Source organism: Numenius arquata, chromosome 1 (assembly GCF_964106895.1).
Source record: "Numenius arquata chromosome 1, bNumArq3.hap1.1, whole genome shotgun sequence".
NCBI lineage: Eukaryota > Metazoa > Chordata > Aves > Charadriiformes > Scolopacidae > Numenius > Numenius arquata.
The window spans coordinates 50,831,946-50,850,648 of NC_133576.1; the positions used below are offsets into that span (position 1 = coordinate 50,831,946).

Genomic DNA, 18,703 nt, shown 5'->3' on the forward strand with positions numbered 1-18,703 from the left:
ACTACTTTTGCCTTTAAAATACCATGCTGCCTTACAACACAACAGAGATCTACTTTATAGTAACTATTTTCTGAGGGCAAGGAGAAACTCCTGTGAGTCTCTATTACGTGAAAAAGCTTTTGGTAAGGAACATGGGTTATTCGGCCTTTAATGTTCGTATATATCTAATATACGTTGTTCACCAGTTAGCTAATAGAGATAGATAATGTGTTATTAATGGTTTAAAAACAAGTTTGACTGAGGCTCCATGACCTGAGCACGTATATCTTTTCAAGGGCTTTTAGCTTTAACGATGCTGAATGAAACCGTACTAAAGGAAAAGTTTCCTTTGTAAAAATTCCTTTATATTTTCTGTTCTTCATTTAATGTGTGTTAGACTTTCAGATTACACTTTGAAATGCTTCAAATTACTTATAGTTCCTAGGCTCTTCATCTCTAGATTGCCAGACTGTCGTCTTGGTTGCAAAGTAACTGAGTAACTATGATTATGTGGAAAAATGGGTGCAGCACTCTTTGTGAGCACTTTAGCAGTGATGGGCTTTGTTATGTCATGGTTATAGTTGTTCTAGTAGAGTGAATTACCGGCTAAATTTGCTCATTTATGTTTCCCCTCCATTCATGTTTCTTCCTCCGTGGATGAGAACACAATTTCACAATAAATAGCAAGGCACTATCATAGACTATCCATTCAGGGATCATAAAAATGCATATTAGCTGTTGATTTTAAAAAAAGAAATCAAGAATTCATACTAATAAAGTGATACGTGTTTCAGGAAATGTGTATCTATTTATTAGTGTGCTTCTTTTTATTACATTAGATATCCTAATAATTAAATAATCTTTTTTCTACATGCAACATTGCTACAAATCATAGCTTTTTCCCTGGAAAGCTCAGAAAAGAAGATTAATACCTGACATTAGTTCGTTTTTCGTTTGTTCTATCCAAATTTTAATACCATTATTATTAAGGAAGTACTGAGTTAGTCTTCCAAATTGTAGGAAATAACTTTTGAAAAATTTATGTTTTATCAGATTCAGAAATACGGAATTCAGAATGGGATAGGAATTAAAAGGCATTTGTTTTTCTTTCTCCCTGATGTCTTCTATTTGAACTATTTTTATCCCAGAGGAGGATTTATATTCTACTCTAGTGCAGTCTTGCTTGGTCATTTCTGAGTTTATAAAAATATATAGGATGGAAAATCAAATCAGGTAAAATCCATTTTGTTTCAACACTGACTGTCCCCAGGAGCGCTAGAATCAAATAAAAATACAGTGTGAGTTTAAAAGGAAGCTAAGTGTAGCATATTGAGCTAGCACCTGACAATCCCAGGCTTCACTGAAATTTGAATCAGAATACACTAAACCCACCAGGGAAGAAACAGACTCATTTTGAATGAAAAAGCTGGAGACTGTTAAATTGTCCTGGGTAGAATGTGTCAGTTTTGTTCCACCTTGTACGTTTTTATATACAAAACCTGAAGATAGGCTCTGGGCCATGAATACTCCACTTGGACACTAAGGGAGCTGAGGTAGAGAAATGTCAGCACTGGGAACCTGCTGTAAGGCGGCCTCACCTTAATGTGCAAATGGATCCTGATCTGATTTAGCTGCATGTCTCTTGGTACAAGAGAGATATGGACTTAACTGGAACAAGTCCAGTGCAAGGCCCCAAATATGGTTAGAGGACATAAACATCTTTCCTATGAAGAGAGGCTGAGAAAACTGGGACTGCTCAGCCTTGAGAAAAGGTGGCTCAGGATCTTATTAATGTGTATAAATACCTGATGTGAGCGAATGAAGAAGAGGAAGCCAGACTCTTCTCAATACTGTCCATCAACAGAGCAAGAGGCGATGGGCACAAATTAAAAAACGTGACATTTCGTCTGAATACAAGAAGACACCTGTGGGTGGGCAAACACTAGAACAGGTTGCCCAGAGAGGCCGTGGAGTCTCCATCCTTAGAGATATTCAAAACCTGACTGGACATGGTCCTGGCCAACTTGCTTCTCACTGATCCTGCACTGAGCAGCGGGACTGTAATAAGTGATCTCAAGGGTGCCTTCCAAATTCAGCCATTCCGTGATTCTGTATTTCTGGAATAGCAATGTTAACTCTATTTTTAGAAGTTCCAGATCTGACAATTAGTTTGTCATTTCCTTTTAGAGATAATTAAAGTAGTATGTTCAAATTAAATTACATGCTATAATAATTGATTAAATCTTCTTAGGCTATAACCTGTCTACAAAATCATCAATACAATAAAGCCTTATTACCCACCCACAAAAATAGGAGATTGATGACAAATTTGCTAATTACTCATTAGTCTATTCTACTTGGCATCTTTTTTTTTCTTTTTTTTTTTTTTTTAATTTTAATTTTTTCAGTGTATTTTTCAGGACAGTTTAGGGTTTTATGAAAGTGAAAAATGTCTTTAGTGCATGACTGCAATGATTTTCACAAATAGATGTATAAAATGTGTAGAATCTCTTATTCATTTAATCACTAATAAAAGTAAGAAATTTGTGTTCTACCTTTCAGTTTTCATAGATGCCTAAGCCTGCATGCTATTGAAATGTTTGTTAGGAAGTACAGAACATTTCATTTCTAAATATAGCTGCTACAATGTTTAGCCCCATTTAATGTCTAAGTGTGGACTGCCTAAATAGTAAATACCATTGCTGGAAAGCCAAAGATGACTTGTCATGATTTTCAAATTATTACTAATTTTATTTTGGTTTTTTGCCATTTTTCCACACCTTTTAAAGGATAATAAACAATGTTTCAAATTCCTTGGGTTGTGTCTTGTAGAAAAAGAACATCGGTGAGAAGGGATACTATCTACTGAAGTCTTGCATATACTATCTTTGGGAGAAACTAGCTTTGGGATCAGTTCTGATTTCCCTTTTTGTGCTCAAAGCAAATGTGTATAGCATTCAAATCAAAGTTGGTGTTGCTAGAATTGCCAGTTCTTAAAATCTGAGAAGAAAAAGTAGAGGTTAAACCAAATTGCCTTTACCATCTTAGAAAGGTATCTGTGCCTGTTTCATCCATAACCAAAAAATAGAGAGACTCATTTTCAGAAGCTTGTGCTGAACATTTAAGGTATTTGGTGTATTGGTAAAATGAATTTTGCTTCCTTTAACTTCTCTTCCAACAAGAGAAAGGTATTACTGTATATTTGCTGAGATTTGTGGTCCCTCGTTCCATGAGTATGGGAAATGTTAATGAGTCTTGATCTTTACTAATGTGTTCAGGATAAGGACAATTGGAAAGCAATATTACAATGTAGTTGTAGTGTAATTGTTATACATGGTCTTACAGAGATTTTTCTAAACTCATAAATGTAAGTCCAAGTGTTGTTAATGCTACATGAAGGACAAAGGTAGCAAAAAATTAATGTGCTCCTAAGCTATTTTTCATAGCAGAAATATTTCGGATAAGTAGAAGCCAATAAGAATAGTGATTGTATTTGAAATCATTATTGAAAAGCTCCATTACTTTTTTGAATTTTAGAATTGAACAATTGTGTAACAATTGCGAATAAGTAATTATTAGATGGTATCTGTTTATTTAATATAATTTTTAAGACAAATACAGCTAAACTCAGTACTACTGAGATGTACATAAGAATATATGTACGTGCTGTTATTTTCCTTTTATTGCTGTGGTGAATGCTAAACAACAATGATTTCTTGCTCTCAGTACAGCTACATAATTGATGTTTGTTCTGACAAGTCTGTCTGTTCTGGACTACATCTAAACACATATGGTAGGTGTTGGGATCAGTAGGAATAAACACAGTAAGAGAAAAAGCAATTGTGAGGACCCACTGACATTTTACAGTAGCAAGCAACAAATAAAAGCCATCCTGTATTTTACTTTAAGTTTTTTTCTGTGAATAAGTACGGTTCTGAGAATACAATTCCTCTTCAGGGTGTATTTTCAAAGTGTCATAGTGTGATTTAGTCACACTATTCCATTAACTCCAGTGGGCCAGAAGTTACAGGCACTTGATTTAATTTTGGCTGCATGCCTGAATACTGTGTTTGACTTGTTAGTGAGCTGTCACACATGTGGTTGAGGAGGAGAGGGGTTGCAAAATGGAAAATATGCATTGTAGAGTCAATGTTCCTTCCTGAATTTTCATGTATGAATTTTGCGATGGAAGCACCCTGAAGCTAGCAAGTATATGATATCTCTGTTGTTATTGAAATAAGCTTGTTTGCTATTTATTTACTCTTCTACTCAAACAATTCATGAATTTCCCTTCAGATTTTATGGGACTAATTTATGGATTGTAAAAAAAAATAAAAAAAGCCCTTTCCATGGCATTGACAAAACCCATTTCTCTTTGGTGAATATTTAAATATTTAAACCTAGACTTTTTCTATTTTATCTCTCTTCTGAACATTGAACAGCCTTCCAAAGAAGTTGTCAATACTCTTCTATATGTTAGGGATCACAAAATAAAAGAGAAAAGTTAAAAAAACATTGGTTTGGAATGTGAAATGTGGAAGGAAGGAAATCTTAAAAATGCCCTAATCATAATTTAAAAACCATGAAATTTTCATTAATAGAGTTTGTATTCTGGAAATAAGTGAGGGCTATGTGGTGGCTTTTACTACTTTGGAACAGGATACCCAAAGCACAACCAAGTTTAATGGAAAACATGCAGAAAAGAACCTGCAAGTAATCTGGGGGGTCTTAGCCTGAATATTATAAAATACTTAAGAAATCAATCTGCACTTACAGAGACTAGTCTAAAATCCTTTTTGATTTGAAGTTCCAGCCCTAAATAGAAAATATCTAGTACTAGGAAACACCAAGATGGTAACTGGTAAGGAAGAGATTTGGCTTGGTACTGAGCAGTGAAAGTTTAAAACATTGCTATCATAACAGGGATCATTATTAACTAAAGGTCAGCATCTCTGCAAGGATGAAAAATAACCCAAAAATCCAATACAGCAATGTTCAATTTTCAGAAAGGAAGATACACATGAATGAGGAAGCCTGCTGAAAAGGAAACAAAAGAGCAAAGTGTGTGAAGACAGCATGGAGACACTAATACTGGAAACTGAAAACAAATCCATACCATCAAAATGGACTCTTGCAGGACCTAGAAAGATGGAGTGGCTAAAGAAAAATATAGAGAAAGCTATTTGAAGCAAGAATACATAAATTAAGAGTACCAAATCACCAGACCCAGATGACTATTTGATCAAGTATTCTAATGGACGTATAAACAGCTATAACTATTAACAGTATTTTCTTCTTTAAAGTTAGTTTTTTATGAGGAATGGAAGGGGACAAATGTCATGATAGTTTTCAGGAAAGGTTGATCACTGTCTCTCATGAGCCAAGAATTAGGGTAGGTCTCAAGTGATAGGTTTAAAAAAAAAGCAAAAATAGGTGGTTCTTCAACCTAATATTGAGCTTACCATACCATATTTTTGGATTGTAAAAGCCTATGTTAGTTCAAAAATCAAGTAAATAATTTCATGGAAGACAAATCCATCAAGATCTGATTGACACAGAAATACAACTTCTGGCTCCAGAATCTCTGAGACCCACATTGTTGAGCTAGAAGAGTACAGCAAGGAGCAGGGAAGCTGATGCTTTCCCCTACTTTCTTCCCTAAGCAATTGTATTGGCTACTATCACACGAGCGACTGGGCAAGATGAGCTTTTCATTACAGCCACTGTATGTTCTAGACTTTTAGTATTTGGCTTGTTAGGGTGCCTTCTAGAGTTCTTTCTAATTTTCCACAGCATTTTAAAGTATTTTCTAGCAATACTGTACAGATCATTTAAAATCCAATCTACCACCTACAGTATCTCATACCATTGAAATCCTTTCTTGCATAAGGACAGTTATAATGAAGATAATTTGGGGCTGTTTCTCCTATTGCTGTTCACACTGAGAAGTCATTCACACCCTGAGCAATTTAATTGGTTCGAATAGGTCTCCTTATGGTAATGGTACACTACTCACCATGTATGTTTGTTTTTAAATTACCAGCAATATAGTCCTCTATTTTTTCTGATATAAACCTGTGATATGTATAGTATTTTTTATACAGAAGGAAAAAATAGAAAAATGAATCAGTCATACTTTACAAACTGATGATTAAAAATATAAATATTTCTATAAAACATTTAATCACACTGATGAAAATTACAATCCAGCAGAAATTCTAAATTTCTGCTTACGCAGATGATAAGTATTCTAGAAGACATAGAAATTATTATTATTTATTAAACTTGTTTGAATAGTTGTTGAATAAAAAGAAAACTCGCATTGAATTTCACTTACTCTAAAGCAAAAACTTAGTTCTAGACTCATGTATGTTGACTGATAGACTGGTTGTCTGTGATGAACTGTCTTATAGTCATTAACTATAGACACTTATAGCCTTACAGTCACTAACTTTTTTAAGCATACAGTGTCATATGCCAAATCTTTCTGGGGATATTTTTTTCTTTTCTGTCTACAGTTCTTAATTGTAAACTTACTGGCATTAATTCAATGGCTGTGCATTTACTAGCATTCTTTTGTTGTTGTTTCTTAAGTTTTGATTTGCCTAACTAATAAAAATATATATATTTCTATGATTTGATTTCTTTTCTTGTGACTTGCTTCCGTGCCTTAGCCTTTCTGCTCTGTAAAATTACCTTACCAAAAAACATGTTGACTAATTATGAAGCATCTTCTATTTCACCATAACATTTCACTGTATGACGATTGTGTGATTTACCTAATCATTTATGTCAATCTTCAAGTGAGACCAGTACTTTCATGTCAACATTGCAGATGCAAATAATTGGTCTGAAGTCAGCCAGATACTTAAGTATATGTTTAAAAATAAGTGGTTTATAAGCTTAAGCCTGTGTGCTTTGCCTAAGCAATGAAGTTTTCAATCAGAGCCTGATCCTATTGCCATACAAATTAATAGAAAATTAACTTGGTTTAATGCAGGAACTGCATTAATGGGCATTGTAGTGTGGGGACTTTGCATCTATTGATCTGCATTTATTCTATCAGATATATATAGATATATGTATTATTTATAAAATTGAAATATATAAAAATATATATTTTTATATATATACACAACATGGCATTGCTAACACTAACTGAGAGGTGTTCTGTCATCTTGGAAACCAACCAACACTGGAGGAACCTAGTTGACCATCCCAAGGACAAGTCACAGAGTCACAGCCGAGGACCTTGGGCCGCTGAAACTAACGGATCACATTCTCTCCAGTAATGTCAGTTTTATTCCAGTTGTATAGAAGTGGTGAAATGGAGAAGTCAACTGTTATGTCATGAACTTGATGTATGCCTCTTCTCTCACATGATGGCACTTGCATCGTTTTCAGCACTTTCCTTTACAAAATGCACATCACTTGTGATTGTGTATTCTACAGATTTATCGTTAGTCATTCACTGTATATGAGTGCCACTTAAGTCAGTCTAACTCCTTATGTTGTAGGGTAATTTAACGTAATTAGGAGAAGTCGAGTCTGGTTTTGAAAGACATTTGAGGAACAGTTTTTCAACAATGTTTACCTTTAGAGAAGTTCATGGCATTGTAATGTCTACAAACGTCTTCATACTATTTACTCCTAAGGTTCACTGAGATATTGGATGGGCTTTTTTTGACCTTTTTTGTGTCACACTTTGATAAAATGATTACTAGGCAGTAATTTAAAGTTACTTGATAATTTAAAATGAGATGCAGACCACATGTGGTCTGTATTAAAAATGCTTAGAGAAAGGAACTAGAAAGCAAAACTAATATAGCAAATAAATTATCCTGCCTTTGTGTGCAGACATCATATGGCAATAAAATGTGCTCCTGAAAATGACAGAATTTTTCCCTTAGAAGTGGCTCATTGTTACACTTTGACATACTTTATCATATTAAAGATTGATTCATAAATTTCACTGAATTTTCACTGAATTTTTAGAGTTGGAAGGGACCATAAAGATCATGTAGTCCAACTCCCCTGCCGAAGCAGGATTGCCCAGAGCATGTCAGAGCATCCAGAGCATGTCAGAGCAAACGTCTCCTTAGAAAAGATAGATATGGAACAATGGAAGATCTGCACAGAGATTCCTCTCCTTGATAGAGTCATGGTGCCCTGAATTTATCTGATTTTACTTAGATGCATAATGGAAGCATCATCATCAGCTTGTTGCTTACAAAATCAAGAAACTTGTAACTAGCAGCTTCTGATTTTCACATATATTACTGAAATGTGTAGCTAGACTGCTCTTATGCATAGTTTTAAAAACTACCTTATGGATACATTCTTTATTTTTTAATGAAATATGAATCATGTAGGCCAGTTTGGGATTCATAGGAAAAAAAAATTTTTTTTTTTCTTCCCATTACTAACCTTTTGTTTGTAACACACAAGATACTCGGGGTAAGATCATGGCCTTAGTGAGGTCTGTAATAGTTTTATCATTGCTTCTGTTTTTCATTCATTCTACAGCAGTCTTCCTCTGTTTTCATGTGTTAAACAAGTACACATTCTGGTGGGTGTGCTGGTTACAGAGTTGGCTTAACTGGCCAAAAATTGCTAGGAAGGCTCCAACTTTATATCACCTTCTGAAATGCTGGGCCTTACCCTTGAAACCTGAAGTCCATATGAACTTATATAAAAAGGCTGTTAACTGTATCATGACCAGTACACTTCTTCCTTTCACCTTGACATGGAATACTTTTACATTACTAATCAGCTGGTAACAGAGACAATAGTTTTTGAAGTTAGTGCTTATCTTTATTCATGTTTAATTCACACAGGTTTATCGAGCAGAAATTGTACCCCTTAAAGAAAAGGTGCATCAGGTCAATGAGCTCGCTGACCGGTTCACTCCCTCTGATATTCAACTCTCCCAGTACAGTCTCAGCTGTGTGGAAGACCTCAACACAAGGTGGAAAGTGCTACAGGTACATTTCCTATTACTTTTTTTTTCATGCTGTGTTTAAGAAAATATTTTTTATTTCTATGTGCTTGTTTTTTCCCTGTGGAATAACACCAAAGTTGTACTAAGGAACGAAAGAGGAAGCAGGTTCTCTATAATGGTGTCTCTATGAGAAAACAGGAGTTAAAGCTGACACTGTATTTTCATATTTTTTTGAATACTTTATCAAATAGAAATCAGGTAACCCAGTTTTTCCTTCAGTTAAAGTTCTCAGACACTTAAAATAGTTAATAGTTTATTTACCTTTCAATATTAATATTTAGCAGTTTTTGCTGCCAAATATATCGTGTGATCATTTCTTTCAACTGGCTTATCCATGTTTTACAGATATTTTTATAGTGTATATGGAAGATTCACATAAGACAGTTTACTTCTGCTGCTTCATTCCTTTTACTACTTTTGGAAGCAGCAGTTTTAAATAAATTCCTCATAGGCAGATTAATGATTCTGTGCAGTGGAACCTTTAAAGTCACACCTGTAGAATCAGTTATAAAATTACAAGGCATTACATGCACTCAGGTAATTAGCAGGAGTTGGTGCTGCAAGTAAAGTTGTTCAGAAAGGGATTTTATAAATTGAGCTCTAACGCAGGAAAAATATTTACAAGGGCATGTAGTGATTGGGCGAGGGATAATGGCCTCAAACTGAAAGAGGGTAAATTTAGATTAAATATTAGGAAGAAATTCTTCCCGGTGAGGGTGGTGGGGCACTGGACCAGGTTGCCCCAGGAAGTTGTGGATGCCCCATCCCTGGAAGTGTTCAAGACCAGGTTGGATGGGGCTTTGAGCAATCTGGTCTAACGGGAGGTGTCCCTGCCAGTGGCAGGGGGGTTGGAACTCGATGATCTTTAAGGTCCCTTCCAACTCTAACCATTCAATGATTCTGTATTATGAAATTAAGGCAAACATTGACTAATGGTTGAATCAGCATCTCTTGAGGTATTTAAAAGATTGGTAGACGTGGTGCTTAGGGACATGGTTTAGTGGTGGTTTTGGCAGTGTTAGGTTAATGGTTGGACTCAATATCTTAAATGTCCCCTACAACCTAGGCTGTTTTATGATTCTATAAGTTATAAATATTGAAAAATTTACAAATTCTTTGGATTTTTTCTTTGCATAGAAATGTCACTTAAATTTTAGATTATTTTGTGTTACCTTGTGATAAAGACTTCGAATATATAGTTTTTCCAAAATGCACTGGATCTTACCTTAGAATTTTAGGAACAGGGTGCATGAGAGAGTATATGTAAGCATGCATGGAATGGTATGTGGTGATGTAGGTCTCACAGCACGGGAATAATGTTATGATTAAATGAAGGTGAATGCAATTAAATTAACTTTGTTAATTACTGAATTTTACTTACTATTTTATTTTTCATTCTATCATGGCTTCACATTTTGAAATTGTGTCATTGTAGTTAACTTAATATAATGCAAAAATGTAGAATTATGGAGTTTAGAGTTTTGCCTTCATTGTAAAATCCAAACATTAACAATAGGCAAAAATGAACCAATTCCCTCTTGTTCTACACACAGATAAAAGATCATGGTGCTGCCAATTCTTATAATCAATATGATGTTATTGCTTCTATATTGCTTCTTCAAAAGAAGTCTCACAGCTCTTTGTCATCTCATTTATCACAGTTCATGCAGGCATTAACAGGAATTTATTTTTTTTTCTAAATCAGCAATTTGCAGTGAGAGTGCTTGTTTAAATAAAAAATCATTAGTCCTAGATCTTTATTCATTCATATCCACTTTTTCCCATACCATCAGGGTAGAGTTCAGGTAATATTATTAAGGCAGATCAACAGAAATCTGGAAGAGAAAATGAGTATTTCCAAAATGTTTATCCCGCATATGAGAGAAATCACTTCTCTTTCATTTAAAAAAAAAAAAAAAAAAAAAAAAGTGGCTAATTTAGTTAACAAATTTAGTATGATTCATTGAAAAATACCTTATTGCACTAGCAAACTAGTTAATTAAGTTCCAGTGGTTTGCTGAAATGCTTCATAACTTCAGCAAGAAAGAAGAGAAAGCAGGAAGATTTTTCAGAGTGAAAGCATCCATGATGTGAAAAAGTCAAACAAATCTGAGAGAAAGACCAAGATAAATGTTTTGTCATTATCATTCATGAAAGCGTTAGACCAAATACCAACTTGACATTGGAGACCATTTAAAAATATATAGGGCAAAACACATATTCACACACATTTCAAAGATAATGTGCTCTTTTTCCACAGAGTACAAGAAGCATTGTGAACAATTTGCTTTTCATTGTAAATTATTGTCTCAATTTATCAAATCCAGAGTATTTGGAAAACCAAGCGTTTTGTTTTCTATGAAGATAGATGCTTCGAGACAGTACGTCAGAGTGAGATGTTAGAGCTGATAGAACAAATAGTTAATTGGAATATTATGGTTTACTGTATTTTTTCATATTTACCTAAATATCATCTGGAAGATATGGAGAGCAAGGTGAAAACACTCCAGTAGATTTTTAAATGCATCCTGAAGGGAAAAGACATAAGTAACTTTGAAGAAGTATCATGTACAAAAGACCGAGATGTGACCGCTGGGAAGAAGAGTATATCTGTTCCCATAATACAAGTTTTCTACTTAAAAGTGAGCAGAGTTTGGGACATATTGAGAGGAAGAGCTCATTTTCATTACAATAGAGTAGAATAGTTGAGTTGGAAGGGATGTACAATGGTCATCTAGTCCAACTGCTCTACATAGGAAGTCTGCTGGACATTGACACTCACGCCTGAGTGGCACTTTTTAGAGTATTACGTACTGTTCTGTGTTAGGGTTAGACTTAATTATGGAAGAACATCACTCCAGTTAGGTGTGATACTATTTATAGAAAACTGAAATTTTTGCAATGCAATAGGAAAAGCAAAAATACAAATAATTTTTGTTTCATGCAAAACCATTCTACTTCCAAGATAAGTTGCTGTTGTTTGTTTCAGTTTTTCAGTTTGACTGCTAAGATTTTTTCATTCTTTTTTTTTTTTTTTGACTAATTGCCTTTCTTGTACTAATGTCACATAAAATATCTCCTTAATACTTTAGTCCTTTCATATTTTTTTCTGTTGATTTCAGCCTTCTTTGTATTTTCATGTGTTTTTCTTTTATACTACCCATATTTTCTCTTTAGCTTCTATTAATTTCTTTTTTCAAAATGTATTTATTTTGGTGTTCCTACTTTTCTCTGCCTTTCCCCATCTTCCCTTATTTCTGTGATTTCTTCTTTTTGTTGTTCTTCCTTTTTTTCTCCGTCTATAATGCTTCTTAGTTTACTTGTTATTTTTTTCCCCTCAAAGTTTAGATTTCTCTCTCTCTCCCCCTCCCCTCCATCTTCCTAATGGGAAAATATTTCTTATCCATGTATCCCATTTCCTAGAAAATATCACTCAAGGAAAATCATAAAATGGAAGCTTTTATGGTATCACTTGTCAGAAATATACCCATTCTTGGTTATGTGTGGGAAAAGTACATAAGGCCATATGGTTTATCAGATCTGAAATAATAATGAGTTCTAGTGTTACAAGAAAGTTGAAGGGCATTGTGTAGAGGATGAAATGATGTCTTGTTGGTTGCTTTGTTAACACTGGGACTTTCATAAGATCAGAGGAGGAAATGTATCATTTTAAGCCAAATCTTACAGAGATTTAATATTATATTCATTTCAGAAACATAAGATTAAGACCAACCGTATTCAGTCATTTGCAGTATTGTATTTGCAGTTTTTGTACAGTGGGATTAGTAATGCAATAGTGAATGGTAATTTAACTTTTTTTGTGTTCAGTTTTGGTCAATACTCCAAAGTATTTGGAGTATTACTAGAAGAAAAATGTATGGAAAGGACTCAACCAGTTACAGCCAACCAGTTCTAGTTTTGAAATGTTGTGTGAAGGTGTATTTTATTAATGAAAGATAATGCACTCATCTCAATCACTGAAAACTATATCATCATTTGTGGAGTTTAAGCAATATGAAAATAATTAGCTTCATGCCTTTAACAGAATAATTTTGAGAAAAATATGCTGTTTATTTTTCCATTTTTTTTAAACATGAAAGGAGATGAAATCTCTCCAGGGAGCTATTTGTTATGAATTTCACAAGGAGCTCTCATGTTCAGATCCTGTGTGCTTCAAACAGTATGTGTAATGAGATCATCCTGGGGGAAAATATGTCTTGCAAACTCTTGCTTACTTCCACTCAACATTTGAGGAACCAGGGAGACCAGGGAGTTATATCCACTTCACTTTGGTCAGAGATCCGCTTGGTGTAATGCTAGTCAAAAGGCAAAGCCCCTGACATGTAAAAGAATTTCTAAGTATCCCTTAGGGAACGTAGCCTTCAGTTATCAAAAAAGATTTTTTTTGGTTTAAATCATATTGTGTCTACTTTTATTTAGAATAGTACCTCTAATGAGCTGAAAAATATAATAAGAACTGTCTTTCATCCAAAAAATATCTCTTTTAAGAGTTTTGTCATGAAGTTTGTAGTCCAGCGCATTTAGTTTAGCAAGCTGTAATGAACTGCAGTCATTTGTGAATGGGTGTCTCTGCCCATAACAGTGGGTCCAGCCTGTCTAGTTTGTAAAACTAAGCAAGATGGAGGAAACACATAAAATGGCTAGAGCTAAAACAGCCCGTACCCTACATAAATACATATATACACACACACATTTACTGTTGGACTTGATGATCTTAAAGGTCTTTTCCAGCCTCAGTGATCCTATGATTCTATGATTACTACATATAAAGTGTGACTGTAAAGAAGCATTAGGCCTAATTTCAGTATCAGTCCTAACTCCTCAGCTCGTCTTGTACCGGTAGCAAAGAATCTCCAGCATGTGGGGATCTGCAGACTGATGTGGTGCTTCTTGTTAAAGGGTCACCTTTAGCCACAATATTATTCTGTTCCTTCAAACAACATTCTCTGCTTGCAGGAGCTGCTGAAGAAACAGAAGGTTTTTAATGCCACTGCAGGCGGTTATCTACAGCTGTATCATAGTTGTATTTGTATTCTGCTGAGGACAGGCTCTTTACTGAGCTGTGTAATGCACGCTATTGTAATAAGCATCACTGCAATGAATTATTTCAAAAACCAGGTGCTTCACAAATATTAACCAATCATGGGTGAGAGACATGAATGAATCTTACCATCTGTGTTTGCAGAGGAACTAACATCGAGAATATAAAAGTCAAAAGGAAAATTCCTTCTTTCCTGAAATCAATGTAAAATTGTGATTATGCATCAGAGTCTTGCTGGATTCCATATGTGAATGTCCCACCAAATATTAATAATAGGTGTTTTCAAATATTTATTCAGTTATAGTGAATCTCTCAAAAGTGGAGTCATGGGAATTCTGGGCAGCAGTCCTCAGTTCACACCCCGCTTTTGATAGGGGATGTGCACCAGGGCAAATAAGTTGCATCAAAATGTAAGTTGAAATCAGCACTAACCTATTATAATAACTTTTATATTTGGGGCTTTTTTTTGGATTTTACTTAACCTTGTCTCCTCCCTGCCTTCTACAAGAAAATAATTCTCAGGAAAAAAGTGAAATATCAACAAAAATGCACACGTAAAAGAAATGTTTTTTCAGGTCTCTCACAGTTGAATTGAAACATGTTTACCAGATTCTCAGGTCCTTTTTTTATTTCTACATACATAGCATGGTAATGGTTTCAGGAAGCCTACTTCAGGTCTAAAGATTTGAGTGTGATTAAAGATATCATTTTTTCTAAAGAAAAAGAAGCATGTCTTCTGGTTCTTTACAGTTCAGTTGTCCAGTCATTACTGCATAGGAATTTCATACAGGAAAGCTGTAGTCATATAATTAAACAAAAAATCTACCTTAGCTTTTTGTATATCTACACTACAAGAAAAACTACTTATTCCAGATTAAACAGTGAGTCTAACCTGGGGATATGTTAAAAGTGGATAGATTGATAGATGATGCAACAGTACAAGAAAGATGTTTCTTTGTCTGTATGAGACAAAGAATGTCCTGTATATAAGACTGTGTCATATAAAAGGCAGTTAGATTTTAATACTGGAGCATTATTACCTTTCTATTAGCTTAGCACTTTGTCTTTCCATTGTGTCATTTAATTCATTTTAATAATTAATTTGTTTCTATTTGTTTGCCTTTCCACTTTTTTAAACTATATTTTGATTTGTCATCTGTAAGAGACTGACAAAAACAGGAGATAACTTTTCTAAATATATGGAGCCAAAATTCTAGCTCATCTATAATTACACTAATTAGGACATTAGTAAAATCGTAGTTCTTTTCAACCTTGAAATTTGAAATTAGTTTTGTAGTTGCAGATTTCATCTTCCCAGCAGAGGGAGATTTTGATCCTTTTTGGAAGTTGAGTTTTCCCATCAGACTCTTTAGTTAAATCTTGTTTTGTATATACCACGAGAACTGGAACTTCTGCCAAAACCACAGTTGTCATGGCTCTTTAATGGTCTCTTATTTATTTAATTGGCTATGCCAGTTGGCTTCAGAAGACATATACTCATGTATTTTTCTTCATTTCTGTTAGCTTTAGTCTCAGTTTTGCTCAATGTTTGTCTGCAAAAATATGCATAAAGATTCATTTTACAGTCATTCTTTAGAGATCCTATTTATTTATTTCTGTAAGCCAGTGGAGGAAGGCCAGCTATCTGGATTGGGATTCAATTCTTCTAATGAAGTGTGTGTCAAAAATTGGAAAGATTCCTTCCGAAATTAGGAGAACATCTTCATTGTGTTTAGCATGTTTAGGGCAGTCAGTGAAAGAAAGTGTGTATGTAAGTATAAACAGGCATGGTTATCATCAACAGCCATGCCAGCAGGAAAACTAATGAAACCATGTTGAAGTTATGATGTTCTGCATGATGAATTTCAGTTTGTTGAAACTGTAAATGCGTTAGCCATTTTTTCATTATAGAAGATGCATTCATTTTAGAGTTTTGCTCTCCTTTTATGAATTTCTTTTCTTTGGGATTTTGTCCTCCATGAAGGATTGTTTTGAAGAATCATGCAGAAGAACAGCAATTTACTCTATTTTATATTATCATTTAAATATGCATATATAGATTGCTTTTGATGTATTTTTTTTCTCATGTATGTGTATGGGTATATGGGATTATAAAAAACCTGAATTACCTTGTTTCTAAGTACAAAGAAAAACAAATGCAAGAAATGCAAAATCAAATCAAGAAAATATATTAGACATGCAACTTGAATGTAGCACTCTTGTACAATTTTTGCATATATAATATATTCTGTAAAACCTCACATTTATCTGGTTGATGGATAAATGATATGAAGAGAATAGGAATATTAGTAGATATATGTTAGTCTTGTTTCCTTATAAAATGAGACTTGTGCAATTTACTTCCACCTGTCAACATTTATAGATTACGTTTGGCAGCACACATCTATGTGAGTCACACCAGACTATATTTAGGCTACTAGGGAAAATTGAGGTTATGATACTGTTGAAAATGTATTCCCTGGAAAACAACATCCACTAGTTCTGTTGGTTTTTAGTCAAGAAGTTTTAGCTAAATCATTGAGTTTCTACTCTTAAACTTACTTACTAACCACCATTGAAACTGTACTGAAGGTGGAATTACTCATATTCTTTAATATTCATGCTCCATAATACCTAAGCATCTTAAAAACATTGATTGAAATTATTTCTGTAAAAGTCGCTTTGACAAGGAAAGTAATAGTTACATTTGGAGAATTATAGTGCTGAGTTTCAGTCCTACAAAGCTGTGTGGACTATGGGAGCTGGTAGATTTTATCTTGGATGCTAAAATTGGACAGATTTTTTTTTTTTTTTGTCCAAATTGAGAGAATATGGCTTGATTTTTTTCAACACCTTTTTAGGTGTGTGACCTGATTCTAATCAGCTATGTTTAGGCTGTTCATTATGAAATTAGGGGGTTTTTAAAGTAAGAACATGTGAGGATGAAAAGCTGGGAAGTGCACAAAGTTAGTAGCAGTCAGAATAGTGAAAGCAAACAAGGACAAAACAAAAATGAATTTTGAAATTGTAAGTCATTCTCCAATCCTGACTTCCACATCACGGGTCCATTTCCTTGCCAAAATGTTATCAACTGTCAGAGCTCATAATTCATGGGTTAGATTTTTAAAATGCGACAGAATAGGACAGCATTGCGTAGGGTCGGGTAGGGCAGGATACATTGTCAGCTATCTGCTGACACCAGAAAGATGATGAGTCTTAGCAATTTCTGGTTCTGCTCCATACCCTGGAGGGGATATACTCTGCTGACACAGATCATCTGTCCATTCATCCCCGCTTGGTTTGAAGTGAGGTTAAAACAGATGTACAAAGTTTGCTTTGAATGTAGAACACGTTTGTTGCAGATAGAGCATTCACAGAATTTAAGAGCTGTCCTGTAAAGGCTCTCTCTAATGTGATTTTCAGAGGCTTGTAACTCAGTGAAACCTTAATGAATATCCTTGGAAGCACTATAAAACCTCTTAAATTCCATGTCCTGGTGCCAAAGTATTGTTGAAGGTTTTCAGAGGGAGAGAATGTAAAACTGGCAAAAAACAATCCTCTTTCTCCCTATTTTTACTAATCCCCTCTTCTGAAATGCTGTGATTTCTTTAGAAGAAACTTCATTTGAAAGGATAAAAAGCCTAAGGTAGAGAAATAATATGCAAATTTCCAGTGCAAAATGTTTATGTTAGCTAATTTTTTTTCTTCGTTGGGTCATTTTGTGTCTTTCTGACATATCAATTGCATATTATATCGGTGCAGATATTTTTTTGTCAGGCTGTCTGTTTTCAGGTTACAGAAAGCTTTTACAGTCTTTAGGCTATGCAGTACTGTGTACTATATTTTCTTAATCTTTTTGCTTCAGGAAAACTTCAACATAAGTGAGATATTTTGGCCTTTTTAGAAAGTACTGTTAACAATAGTGTTTAAAATACTAAAATTGTCAGTAGCATTAAGTTGGGACACAGTTGCAAAACTAGCCTCTGTGGATGAGTATGCATGTCATTCTCATAACATTTTCACAAGGTGCTCTCTAAAATTGCCATTGTAGTTTTCATCACTCCCTGAGCAAAGCTGAATGTTGTGTCCTTCTATAGAAAATTCTGGGCAGTCTGCAAGTCACATAATGGTATGTTAAATGTATAGGAGGGCACTGTATAATTAAAATGGCTCAGTTCCTGATATGTGTTGTGTGTGCAAATGTTTTTTATAAAATGCTTCCTAATGTGGATCCACCTGGGATAACTCAGGCAAAAGGAGTTATTTCAAGATGCTCATTTCTCCCTGTGACTCATCTAAGACCTTCGATCCTTGTGCTTGCTGTTACTTTATAAAACACTGATACTGCAATAGCCTTTAGAATTGCAGAAGAAAAATAGTTTAAATTTCAGTTCTTGACCCAGAGCTTACAATTTCAGTTTTTATTCTTAATAATTATATCTTTTGTACTTGGAGAATCATAACAGCACCCAAATCTTATGTTACAGAAATGAATTCTTTAGGGTACACCATTTTGTTTCAGAAGTCTCAAGTGTGTAGATTTAAGACTCAATTAGTCTTTCTCTTCCATTTTCTTAGGTGTTCAAAGTTGGTTCTCTGCCATAGCTCAGTTTGTTTTGAAACAAAATTAATGGCAAGACTAATTAACATTATTCAATCTA

General features: G+C 34.4%; 1 protein-coding gene across 2 annotated transcripts in view; it reads left to right on the forward strand.

Moving 5' to 3' along the window:
- The window catches only part of DMD (dystrophin), a 1,192,402-nt gene that overhangs the window by 1,015,639 nt on the left and 158,060 nt on the right, over positions 1-18,703 (forward strand). For both annotated transcript variants that reach the window (XM_074159135.1, XM_074159144.1), the window contains exon 60: positions 8,817-8,963. In XM_074159135.1, the coding sequence (XP_074015236.1) occupies positions 8,817-8,963 (147 nt within the window). The remainder of the gene's footprint in view (positions 1-8,816; positions 8,964-18,703) is intronic.